We start from the raw sequence: 12,353 nt of genomic DNA on the forward strand, positions 1-12,353 counted from the left end.
AGCTCCCTGCATTGCATGCAAAAAACACCTCGCGCAGAGTACAAATGACATTATTAGACGCCTAATATGCGGTGATTGGTGACAGTTCCTGTCCTTACTGTTTTACAAGCTATAAAACTGAATGTCGGCGTGCGTATAGATCCGAGACCGTTACATAGGCCTCCCGTTAAGATGCGATTGGAAGCCTTCTGGCAGGGCTGCGGGGGAGATTCTGCCGGTGTGTGGGGTCGTGTCGCGTGGTGCAGGGGTGTGGGCGAAATTTTGCCGCGAGACGAGATCCAGGTCGATCACGGTGGAGAGTGGGACACATGTGCGCGCTCTAGACGTGTCCTATAACTTAGGCAACCCCTTTCTATTCGAATGCTGAGCGATGCTATGGTTTTGGATAGAGGAACGGCACAGAGATCGAGATACTGAAAACAAGGCTGGTCACGCGTCCTGTGATTTATTGAACGACGAGACTTTATGTTTACAAGTTATACTGGCTAGGTATTGTACAACGGCCCTGGCTAAAGAGTGCCAGTGACATTAACTAGGTCATGCGATCAAAACAGATATTCGTCGATTAAAGGACAAGTTTCGCGCCGTGGTATTTGACATCCTTCAGGTATGCGGTCGACTTTGCGGCAACCTCAATTTCGCGCTCGGGGAAGCCCTTGAGCGACCGTGCGTACGTGGCAACAGAGTGGGCGATGAGCTGTCGTTGTGTTAGCGGTGGCTCCCAATAGAAAGAAACGCAGCTTACCTTGGTGTTGACAACCCACGCAGTGACGTTCACGTTGCCGAGATCATCACAAAGTTGATGGTAACATGGGTCATACCAATCTCCAGCCTTGCCGCCAAACATCTCAACCTCCTTCTCCGTCTTGATACCCTCGGCACCTGTTGCGATACCACCACCGGGAATGCCGCTGCGGATGAACCCATCATAGTCGCTGCGACCATCGAAGGGGATAAAGGTATAGTTCAAGCCCTGGTCCTCGTACCACTTGATGTATAGATCACGGAGCTCTTCTGAGCCATGTGGGTTGACCGCGTTGGTGGCGTTGTAGATTTGATAGGCGAAGTTGGGGCTATTTGGTAAAGTCAGTATCCTTACAGAGCAGATAGTGTATCTGTCACTTACCTGGCCATCATGTCGTAGTCCATGAATAGACGGATCTTCTTGTTCTCCTTCTCAGATAGAGATGAGACATAGTAGTCTGAACCGAGCAGACCCTCTTCTTCGGCAGCCCACCAAGCAAATCGAACGCAGTTACTGACGTTGAACTTGGTGAGTTGGGTGGCAACCTCGAGAAGTGACATGGTACCCGAGCCATCGTCGTTGATACCGGGGCCTTCTGTGACGCTGTCGCTGTGGGCACCCAACATGACACAGTTATCCGGATCACCCTCAGTTGTCTGAGCAATGATGTTGACCGTCAGGATCTGGCTGACCTCGGCATCTATGTAGGCAATAGCATCGACGCGCTCCTTGTTCCCGAGCTTCTTCAGTATCGGCTCGGCCTCTTCGCCAGAGAGACCAAAGGTTGCAACGTGGTCTGGCGACGGTGTTCCAAGAGTACCGGAGACGGGATCCTTCTCGTAGTTGTATACGACTGCAGCTACGGCGCCCTTGCGACCAGCATGCTCAGACTTGGTGCCGAACGGGCATACTCCACGCTTCACAAATGCAATATTGCCAGAGACTGAGTCAGGGTAATCAGATGCCTCACATCCCTCATTCTTCACAAACACAAGGTCGCCATGTACGGGCTCCTTGTCCTTGGTCGGTGGAGTTAGGCCCATGGGCGCTGCAGACTTGGGCACGCCATCACCAATGACCAGGCGAGATTCGAAGATGTGACCAGAAACGGCAGGGAAACTCTGGTTCGAGATTGTATAGTAGTCACCGAGCTCAAGAATGCTTTCGTAAATGTAGGATAGCGTCCCAAGATGACCTGCATGACGGTCAACATGGGAAGGAGCAAGACGCATACACAGGCATACCGGCACTCCCGATAACTCTTGTGGGATGGTTGTATTCTGCTTCTCCAAGCTTGGCAATGTCAAACATCTTCTTCGCACGAGCCATCAGCCTGTCACCACTGACGAGGTCCTGCAGCTCGGTCGAGTTGACCAATGGTTTCGCGCCGTGGGCATGTCCGAGCGGACCCGCATTGCTGCTGGACGAAAGTAGGGGTATCTGAAGTGCGGTAGCGCTGGAGATGGCTGCGCATAAAGCGAAGCCGGAAAGGTAGACCATGATGAACAATGTGGGGATGAGGGATGTGGAGTAGAGACGGGGAGTGATGTTTGATGGGTGAGTCGCGGTGTTGCCATGCCGCTAGCACGCGCCCGCCTCCCAGATAACGCCTGTCCCCGTGCACATGCCTAGGAGGTAGCTGGGTGACTAGCCGGCGTGTTTGAGCATGTTCTTTTTCGGCCCTCATCTACATTTTCTGATCATGTTGCATGTTGATGCATGGCACAGCCAGGCGACGACAATGTTTCGTCAACATTGCCATATGGAACGACTGGATGCACTCACATCCATGCAGCCATCCCGCCGCTAATGTGGCAAGATGCAAGGAACGGGATGACGTTACGCGCATCACCGACGTGAACAGCGAAGGGGCTGGAGACGGCTGGGGCACTATCGCACCGAAAAAACGGCGGATGCACCGGATCCAGCACTAGATGGGTAGTCTGGTTTGTGTGCAGGCGGTGACCCCATCTTCATCTAGCATTGTTCTGCATGCTTCAGGCAGAGTGTTTGTATGTTGAGTCTTCTCATAAATGTGACGTGTAGTGCGTTGCAGGTGGATGCGATGCGGCCGGCGAAAATCGAAACACCACTGCATACCCCAGATAATCTACAGTATATCGCCGCAGCATTTACACCGTGCCATAGTCAATATCGAGACCCTTTCCCTTGGTGGGAGATGGCCCCATAGTGGAGCCTGGGCCCACGTCAGGTTGCATGGCATTGAGCTTTCTTTCCTTGAAGTTTGGCTGGGAGGTAGCCAAGAAGTGTCAAGCCTCCCCGCCAGGCGCGGGCTCCAATGCTTGGTGACGTGTCTAATGCGAGTGGAGTAAGCTCAGCTCGTACAGCTCGCACAGCTTCACAGTCGCGCCGAAGTATAGCACAGGCAATTGCAGCCAATTGAATGGCTAAAGCTTATAATGCCGCAGTGTTTCGGTGTGAATATGCTGCAACGCGTTTGTTTGACCAAGACAGCTGGCGAATAGGCCATGGAGGCTGAGTCGATTGATGCGCCCGCGTCGCGGCCTCCCGCAACACCAAACAAGGAACCATAGAGAACCTGCCGCCGAGATGACGCCCGGCCCTTCTTCGTTGTCTAGTTTCACCGACCCTTCGTATATGCCTCCTATACCTCCCATAATTCGTTCTTGTTCTTCTTCTTGAACTGCAACCTTCACACCTGCTGCAGGCAAACCCATACTCGCGCCACTGGAATAACAAACTTATCTGGCCCTAACAACGCAAACACCTGCACACAGCGCTTGGTTGTCCTCATCCGTTCCCTCGCACACTCCACGCTGGCCATGGCGCACCACGGAAGAAGCTCGCGAGACTACCCAGCCGGCAGGAGGTCCTCGCAGCACCGTTCATCGCGAGACCGCGAGTATACTAGCGAGAAGACACCACGCACCGTCCCTCCGCACAGCGATAACCGTCGAAGTCGTAGTAGGCGCCGCGAGTCTCTGCCGCAATACAACCACAATGGACATGCTGTGACACCGGGCATCCACCCGGAGGGTGAGAGCGGTAGACGTGGCTTCAATCCCATCAAGTTCCTCGTCATTTGCGGTCGGAGTAGCAGCATGCCGTCCATGTTAGTCAACATGTTATGGCCCATTGTACCTGTTGCCATTGCAATGGTAAGGCAACTCTCCTCCACTCAAGTCTCCTATACTGACAGTTCGGACAGCACTTTGCCAAGCCCGAATGGCATCTTCCCATCTTCATCTGCAACTACATTGCCATGCTTCCCGCTGCCAATATGCTCGGCTTCGCTGGCCAGGAATTCTCCCGCAAGATGCCCAACAAGGCCTTTGCTGTTGTTCTCGAGACGACGTTTGGTTCCATTGTTGAGATTATCCTGTTCATGACCTTGCTCAAGACATCCAACGGTGATTCCAACGTACAAGTCATCCGCGCTGCAATCTTGGGTTCCATCCTGGCCAACTTGCTGCTCTGCCTGGGTGTATGCTTCATCGCAGGTGGTCTCAAGAACAAGACACAGGAGTTCCACTCTGCCATTTCCGAGAACGGCAGTGGTCTCATGCTTGTCGCTTCGAGTACGTTTGTTCCCCGCATACTCTATACCCCGTACTAACTTTTGTAGTGGCGCTTGTCTTGCCCGCCATCTTCTACTCGTATCTTAATGGGAACGTGGACTTTGAGCAAAACATCAACGTTGCCACAAACACACGACTCATCTCCCGCGGTGTTGCCATCATCTCGATTGTCGGGTTCTTCATATACCTTGCCTTCCAGACCATGTCGCACGATGGCTTGCTTCACGAGATCTACGAGGCAGACGACCACAAGGACAAGGACCGCCACGAGGAACTCAAGAAGCCCAAGCTCACTATGACCGAAGTCATTATCGCTCTCATCATCTCTGTGGCTTGTGTCGCTCTTGTCGCCATCGCCCTTGTCCAAGAGATCCCGCATTTGGTGGAAGAGCGTGGTATTAGTGACGCCTTCATCGGTCTTATCCTCATTCCCCTCGTCGAGAAGATTGCCGAGCATCTCCTCGCTATCGATGAAGCCTACGACAACCAGATCAACATGGCTCTTGCCCACGTCCTCGGTGCCTCCATCCAGACTGCTCTGTTCAACGCGCCCCTCGTTGTCCTGGTCGGCTGGGGCATTGGTGTCCACATGGATTACAACTTCACTATGTTCGACGCTGCTGCTCTCGTTCTTGCAGTGCTCGCCGTCGGTTCTTTCCTTCGTGACGGCAGCTCCAATTATCTCGAGGGTGTGCTCTGTGTCATGATCTACATGATCATCGCAATCTGCGCCTTTTATTTCCCCAACCCCTTGCACGAGGGTGCAGCTTCGGGTGGCCACTCAACTGGTGCTGCCGAGGGCGGCGGCGGCCACTGAAGAATCTTTGAAAGATTGCCGTGTGTATAGTTGGGATTGGAGTTTGTACCTACACAACTGGTTTGGTTTTTCCTTTGTCAAGCTTTCTAGCGAGCGTCTGCGATGCATTTTTGGACCTTCTTTTCTGTGACTGTAAATTATCGAGCAAAACATGCCAAGTATCCCTTATAAACGGTGTTTCGATTCGATTGTGACCCATGAATGCCCAGATGCTGCCTGAATGATGATGTTCGCAACTCAGGCCCGCTATGCCGCATATGCACTAGCGCCTGGCACAGACCACCACACAACTTAGCGAATATCGCAGGCGTCTTTTGATGCATTTCTCTCCAGCGACAACACAACTAACCCGACAGCCACCGCCCTTCCCACGACAGCCTCTTCCCTCAGCTCTCACAACAGTCGCCAAAATGGGTCGCGTCCGAACTAAGACCGTCAAGAAGTCCGCCAAGGTCATCATTGAGCGTTACTACCCCAAGTTGTCGCTCGACTTCGAGACCAACAAGAGGATCTGCGATGAGATTGCCATCATCGCCTCCAAGAGGCTCCGAAACAAGATCGCCGGATACACCACTCACTTGTACGTGGACGCACATGCGGAGGCACATGGGAAATGAGATTGGTACTGGAAGATGAGGTTTGCATGCGCACGACCAGCGATGCGATGCATTTGTGCATGTTCTCAAATCGACCCAATCTCACTCTCAATGCTCGCATAATCACCCCGTTATCCTTCCAATACTAACAATTCACAGGATGAAGCGTATCCAGCGTGGTCCCGTCCGTGGTATCTCGTTCAAGCTTCAAGAAGAGGAGCGTGAGCGCAAGGACCAATACGTCCCCGAGATCTCTGCTCTCGACTTCACCCAGAACAGCGAGTCTGGCTCGCTCGATGTCGACCAGGAGACCAAGGACCTCCTCAAGAGCATGGGCGTATGCTCACACCATGATTCCCACATTCCGCAACTAGCTAACGCATGGAATAGTTCGACAGCATCCCCACCAACGTCATTGCCGTCTCTCAGCAACAGGTTGTCGAGCGCGGTCCCCGCCGCTTCAACGACCGCCCCGGCCGCTCGTAAATACGAAAGCGAACGCGCGATTCGGTCTCTCTTCTTCCTCCCTTCTCGGTTCATTGAAAACATGGTGTCTGGGAAAGGGTTTCTTCTGCCACGACTATGGCATGGTTTTACGGCTATATACGGCGGCATGATGATCAGGAGCAAATGAAAGAAAAGGTTCCTCCCCACTAGGTGTCGCTGAGTCTGAGTGTCGAAAGACGCGAGGACGATGCTTGATTGCCATTCCCCCCTTTGCGATATGTGATGTGATGTTGGTGCACCTTGTGACAAGATGTAGTTCTGGATGGTAAGTACATGTGTGTTTTTCCAAGTCACCGTGAGATGAGCTTCGAGGTATTGTACCATGCCATTCCATTTTCATTTCACTACTTCTATCCTTCAATAACCACTTCTGACTCGGGAATCATTGCATCCCGACCTCTTGTCGTCATCATCAGTATCTAATCATGCTCATCTCCTCCACTCCTAGTGATGTGGTGGTCTCCCGGCAATCTTACGTCCCTGTTGATGGTGAAGTTAGTTAAGATCATGGTGGATACAATGTTTTATCAGTCATACCGGCAGCAGGGGGATGCATGCTACCAGGCGTTTACATTACCCGAGGAGGGCGCCCCTCCGGCGGCTTGGCGAGGGTACTGAGTACTCGCGAAGCGTATGTGTTGCTGTGGAGGTGCCTGGTGGACAAGTCCAGGCTGGCGCCCTCCTACGGCGAGAATAGGAGGCGGCAAGGTGGTGGGATTCAACCGCTGGAGCCCGATGGCCCTGATGTTATCGCGGCGGCGACGGTTGACGACGACGACGGCACTGATGAGGGCTCCGAGGAGGGCGATGACGGCGCAGATGGTGGCTACAAGGGCACCGCTAGAAAGGGTCATGGTGGTTGTTTTGGGGGTTGGTGTATACGATGGTATGATTAGTTGTCAAGGGAGACTTTGAGGGATACTTGTAAGAGACCAGAGAGAAGAATAGGTGTTGAAATACTAGAGTCAGGGGTGCTCGTCGTCCTCAAATCTATGGTCACCTTGTCTCTCACCTCTGTTCTTTTGGTGCTACCTGCGTGTTTGCAGTGTGCGGGGGCACGATGGCGGTGTACCCACGGTGAATGTGTGGGTATTGGCAGACTCCGCAACAATCAATCGATCGACATGATTGATTCCTATATAGGTTAAAGAATTACTTCATTAGGCAGCCTTTAACCTAGATAGGAATCAATCATGCCGATCTGATTGATTGTTGCGGAGTCTGGGTATTGGTTACTGACTTCAGGACGGCGAGAACCCAGTGCCAATTGCCAGTGTAGATGGCTACCGGACGACGACGGTATCACAAAGATGGTAAGTACTTACAACTCTTGCGAACTTCCCTCGTTCTTCCTGTTCGTTGTCAATCTCTGGCCTCTATGTGCTGTTCTATCTAGGCGGGCAACGTGCTAATCAAGCAACACCATCATTTCCCCTCACCTGGCCACCTACTTTGCAAATTTGGCACTTGTTCTTGCAGTCAAACAGCATGGCACGTCATTTCTGGGACTGCAGTTCGGAATTCCTATTCTGAGACACTAAAAACAATATTAAGACGATCTGTATATCTTCTTGTTCTTGCCGAACCAGAATTATCAACCAGATGATCTGTGGATGTCTTGTTCGAGCATCTCAATTTCAACTGGTTCTGCCTGCATGTTTCTGAGAAACAACACCAGATGCTTTACTTGGGATGGGGTTGATAGTTGACAGTGAACTGAGGGCACTTGGAGCTGCCGATGGCAGGCACATCGATATTTGTGTGGCCAAGATGACTCACTTTTCTTAAAGTCTATTCAGGTTTCCTCCGCTTATTGGCTATCCCCCAAAGACTTCACACAATTACACAATCACAGTGATGACCTCACTTTGCGATTGCAACATCCTTAGCAGATCACCCCTTTTATACATGTGCAAGGTGGATTTGTTGAGAATATGGGTATTGATTGGTTTGAAATGGCTGCTTGTATATACTATGTACAGAGAGACTTGGTTCAAATAACCTTCAGAGCCCGAACGCCAGCCCGAAAACGCCATGGCTATGCAAGAAGAAGATGTATAACACTACCCAAAGCTGGGAGAATGTATACCACTACCAAGTTAGGGTGGATCCTAGGAAAGGTCCATGGGGTCTTCAGCGCTGCTGCCCGCGCCACTAGTCGAAGGACGGGGACCTTGAACGTTAATGACACTGCTGCCCGCACCACCAGTTGAATGGCGGTGAGCTTGGTGGACATTGTTCGAACTGTTGTTGGGAGCGCCGTTGCGGATCTGGGGAGGGGCGACGAATCCCATATGGGGCTGAGGCTGACCGTGACCGTAGATGGGGAAACCCATAGTAATAGAGTGGCGTGCTCCTCCTAGTGCTGGCGGATGGGGCTTCCTACCCCCAATGCGCTGGGCCCTCGGTGCTGGAAAGCATGCGTTCTTTACGCGAGTCTGAAACTCCTGGGCGAAGGTATCGTAGGGCTTCTTGTCTTGGGAGTCCTTCCAGCCCATCTTGTTCTTCATGCACTCTGCCTTGCGGTGGCTGATGGTGGATCCCTCGATACGAATACCGTTTGCCTCGAAGCGGCGACAGCAGTCGGAACGGGAGAGAATGAGCAAGACAACGAGCAGGCTGACGTTATCATTATCGAGGAGATGGGGACAAAAATCGCATACATTACATGCGAAACGTCTCATATCCTCCAGCTCTCGGGTGTCGGTGCAGTTGATGAAGCGTTCAGCCATCATGTAGGGCCGCACCATGTCTCTACAGATGTGATTCTGGAGCACGTTTGCGACCGAGGAAACAGAGACAGGATATATGTTGCTACGGTCGATCCTGCTAGTAGCGGATGATGAGACTGTACCGGCAATGTAGACAATCTCAATGTCGTCGAACGGACCACGGTCGAGCTTCAAGTCCTTGAGCGTCTTGCCGTTCTTCTCCCCCTCCTTCCAGATTTCGGCGTTCTTGATACCCCTCTCGCGCGCCGCCTTGACCGCCTCACGTGGTGTGGTGAAGCCATGTTGCTTAGCCAGGGCTACAGAGTCCTCGTGCATCTCAAACTTGGACAGCTTTCGTTCAACATCCGGGGCGCGAATCCAATCCTCGGACCAGGGTTCCTCGGCCAAGACCTTGTAGAAGACTTTGGTCAGGGCGCGGAGCTTGAGTTCGTAATCAGTCATCATGCGCTGGCCCCAGTAGAGCTCATCAGTCTCGGAGAAGGCCGTCTCAATGAATGTCTTTCGATCTTTCTGGGTGAGTTGACCACGGGCAGGATCATCCTTCCATTCCTGGATAATCTTCATGAACTTTATGTGGAAGATGTCGTCAAAGTTCTTGTCTAGCAGGGGCACAGCTGCATTAGCAACTACTCATGAATCCATTGAATGACTCTTATTCTACTTACGAATGGTGGGTTGGGGCGAAGACTGCGAGGCAGGCGCACCCGGCTTGATCGTCGCAGGCGCCATAATCGCAGCGCGATATCTTGACTTGATACACCGAAAAAGGCAACTCTGCAGTCCCGTATAGATGGCCAAATGTAGATAGATCGATGGATTTGATGGTGTTGCTGAGTGAGCTTCGCGGTGGACGTGAAGGTGGGGTGGCTGGGGTTCTTCGGTGAGGTAAAGGCAAAAACATTCACGCTCGCGTAGCTAGCGTGGCTAGGGGCCTTCTTGGCAGAGCATTGGATCGCACGTGACACCGTGACCCAGCCAAATTGTGGCCCTAACGGCATCCTCAAGGAACGTCATAGTCTAGCGCATGCACAGGTGGCCACTGACATGGGGGTCTACGCGATTTCCCATCTTCGCACCGCATGTTTCATCCGAATTAAGGGCAGGGTATGTGGTCACGTTTGTGTTTGCTGCTGCTCGACCTGATCGACGTTCATCATGACCGCATTCCCCCGCCTAATCCTGACAAAGCACGACGCCTTGCGCCGCTTTCCATCTCCAACATCAAAAATCATTTCCAGTCCACATTAGCCGTGCTGTTTTGCAAGCGAACTGTCAAGCTTATAATTGCGAAATTTGAGTTGTAAATGGAGAAGGTTGACTGCTGAGGGTATGGGATAACTTTGAGCGCTGTTGCCTTGTGGGTATATTGGCCTGTGCACATTCACATCCCACGGTTTTCATGCCCAATATCTGGTCTGGTGTACTCATACATTCTCAATTCTGAGATGTTATACATCCATTTTCTTGCGCCCCTGCATGCTTGAGAGCTCAAGCAGAACCCTTGCATTTCCGAATCACGCGCCGTACCATCCTGTGGAATCAAAAACGGAAATCACCAGCGTTTCTACACATGGGTACCGTATGGAAGATACGGTCTAGGCCCACCGTGACTATATACTCAGCCACGGATGCCATCGTGATGCGTCACTGTTGTAATGGATTGAAGCTGTCGGCATACCTACCAGATATCTACATGATCAGGCTAAATCACCGTATCCTGCACACGAGATAGTTCAAAGCTGTCTACATGTTCAATACACCCCAGATGTTTCAAATGTTTGGGAATCAGCACTCGCACATGCCGATCATCCATAATACCGTAGTCAACTTTGCATCCAGTCCCTCAAGTGCATGCCAGCAGCCATGCACACAAGTACGCTAGCTCTAACCAAGACTCTGGCCGAAGAACCCTGGCTCGACGACAAGATCCGCGCTCCGGAAATTGAGTGAAAGCTCTTGATTGTGAGGTGAACATGCCCATAATTCCCGTGTATAGAACCCTGATCCGGGTATTGGATCCGCGTCCCATATGTTGAGCGCAAGCTCCCAAAGTTGAGCTGAGCATGCCTGTAATTCTCATGTATCCTCCCAATCTTCCAAAACATGTCGCACAAGACCAAAGTGACTGCGAAAATCTGGTGCGGCGAGCGTCAGATGGTGCTTGCCATAGACTGTCAGTATTTTGCTTGACAAAGAGCTTCGAATTCAACGATGGTATGGAGCTGAAGAAGCTTGAAGCGAGGCAGGACGTGAGGCAGGGTGTGTGGTAGTGCGTGTGGTAATGCGTGAGGCACTGCGTAAGGCGTGGCGAGAAGCTAGAGGAAGAACTGAGGGTTAAGGTAGAGGAGAAGCTGGGACTTGTAATTCGACAATGGTATGGAGCCGAAGAAGCTGAACGAGGAACTGAAAGAGGAGCTGAACGAGGAGCTGTGCGTGAAGCTGGACGAGCACCAGCAGGAGGATCTAGAGAAGGAGCTTCGAGATTAACGATGGTATAGAATTGGAAGAGGAGCTTGGGACTCAAGGATAATATAGCACTGGAGAAGAAGTATCTAGGGTGGATCTAGAGGAAAAGCTAGAATAGAAGCCAGGTGTAGTGTGCGCATTCTCTCCATGGCTTATAGAGTCGTGCCGAGTCATTTAAGTGTTGTGGACGATGAGCTGGGGGCGAGGCTAGAGTTGAAGCTAGGCGAGAAGTAGGAAGAGAAGTATTTGGAGGTGGATCTAGAGAAGATGCTGGACGAGGAGCTGAAGGAGAAGCTGGAGACAGAACTGGAAGTAGAACTGGAGGCGAAGCTAGAGGAGCTAAACAAGAAACGGAGCAAGAAGCAAGGCGAGAAGCTAGACAAAGAACTAGAGGCAAAGTCGGGCAAGGAGCTAGAGGAAAATCTAGAGGAAAAAAATGAAGGAGAAGCTGGTGCAGGAGCCGGTGTACAATATCTGCAAGAGGTTTAGTGTCACAACAATGCTTACCAACATCTACGTTCGTTCCTTCCTCCTAACCGCGTCTCTTCCAAGAACCATGACAGCCTAGTTTAAAATTTAAAACTTCTCCGCACTGCGCACTGCACATTGTGCAATGCGCTCAGCTTTCTTTAGTCGCTCAACCCACCTTACTTCGTACTTAAACCGACCTGAAATTACAAGGTGCATGCGTCTCTTGCCTTTATATATTACCACCTGCTCTTCTACCCAAAACTTGACCGCGTCTTTTGAAAAAGCTACAAAAACCACGAAAGCTACCTCAGGCTAAACCCACACAATCTATCCACATTCTCTGAGTTTCTCCGTCAACCAAATGCGACTGCATATCCCTCTCGCCTGTAAACAATCCTATCTACTCTCTTCGCTGCTCTCACAGAAGCTATGAACGTTTAGGCTAAAGATATCACGACT

General features: G+C 51.6%; 7 protein-coding genes across 7 annotated transcripts; 4 read left to right on the plus strand and 3 right to left on the minus strand.

Annotated features, from left to right (window-relative positions):
• Positions 1–565: 565 nt before the first annotated feature.
• On the minus strand, positions 566–2,245 carry PtrM4_066200 (aminopeptidase Y precursor; the record flags this gene model as incomplete). Its single annotated transcript, XM_001933325.2, has 4 exons — positions 566–697; positions 746–1,073; positions 1,127–1,940; positions 1,990–2,245. The coding sequence occupies 4 exons, from the start codon at positions 2,243–2,245 to the stop codon at positions 566–568; spliced, it is 1,530 nt and encodes a 509-aa protein (XP_001933360.1).
• A 1,304-nt stretch (positions 2,246–3,549) lies between these two features.
• On the plus strand, positions 3,550–5,122 carry PtrM4_066210 (ChaA, Ca2+-H+ antiporter; the record flags this gene model as incomplete). Its single annotated transcript, XM_001933326.1, has 3 exons — positions 3,550–3,885; positions 3,936–4,305; positions 4,353–5,122. The coding sequence occupies 3 exons, from the start codon at positions 3,550–3,552 to the stop codon at positions 5,120–5,122; spliced, it is 1,476 nt and encodes a 491-aa protein (XP_001933361.1).
• Positions 5,123–5,532: 410 nt separating this feature from the next.
• On the plus strand, positions 5,533–6,204 carry PtrM4_066220 (40S ribosomal protein eS17; the record flags this gene model as incomplete). Its single annotated transcript, XM_001933327.2, has 3 exons — positions 5,533–5,702; positions 5,878–6,055; positions 6,109–6,204. 3 exons carry the CDS (start codon positions 5,533–5,535, stop codon positions 6,202–6,204), a joined length of 444 nt encoding a protein of 147 aa, XP_001933362.1.
• A 465-nt stretch (positions 6,205–6,669) lies between these two features.
• PtrM4_066230 (uncharacterized protein) lies at positions 6,670–7,079 on the minus strand (the record flags this gene model as incomplete). Its single annotated transcript, XM_001933328.1, has 2 exons — positions 6,670–6,705; positions 6,798–7,079. The coding sequence occupies 2 exons, from the start codon at positions 7,077–7,079 to the stop codon at positions 6,670–6,672; spliced, it is 318 nt and encodes a 105-aa protein (XP_001933363.1).
• Positions 7,080–8,336: 1,257 nt separating this feature from the next.
• On the minus strand, positions 8,337–9,686 carry PtrM4_066240 (uncharacterized protein; the record flags this gene model as incomplete). Its single annotated transcript, XM_066105725.1, has 2 exons — positions 8,337–9,571; positions 9,623–9,686. 2 exons carry the CDS (start codon positions 9,684–9,686, stop codon positions 8,337–8,339), a joined length of 1,299 nt encoding a protein of 432 aa, XP_065964352.1.
• Positions 9,687–11,333: 1,647 nt separating this feature from the next.
• Positions 11,334–11,444, plus strand: PtrM4_066250 (uncharacterized protein; the record flags this gene model as incomplete). The annotated part of the gene is made up of 1 exon (XM_066105726.1): positions 11,334–11,444. The coding sequence occupies one exon, from the start codon at positions 11,334–11,336 to the stop codon at positions 11,442–11,444; it is 111 nt and encodes a 36-aa protein (XP_065964353.1).
• Positions 11,445–11,690: 246 nt separating this feature from the next.
• On the plus strand, positions 11,691–11,912 carry PtrM4_066260 (DUF4355 multi-domain protein; the record flags this gene model as incomplete). Its single annotated transcript, XM_001933330.2, has 1 exon — positions 11,691–11,912. One exon carries the CDS (start codon positions 11,691–11,693, stop codon positions 11,910–11,912), a length of 222 nt encoding a protein of 73 aa, XP_001933365.2.
• Between the last annotated feature and the right edge of the window lie 441 nt (positions 11,913–12,353).

Source organism: Pyrenophora tritici-repentis, chromosome 2, assembly GCF_003171515.1.
Source record: "Pyrenophora tritici-repentis strain M4 chromosome 2, whole genome shotgun sequence".
NCBI classification, from domain to species: Eukaryota; Fungi; Ascomycota; class Dothideomycetes; order Pleosporales; family Pleosporaceae; genus Pyrenophora; species Pyrenophora tritici-repentis.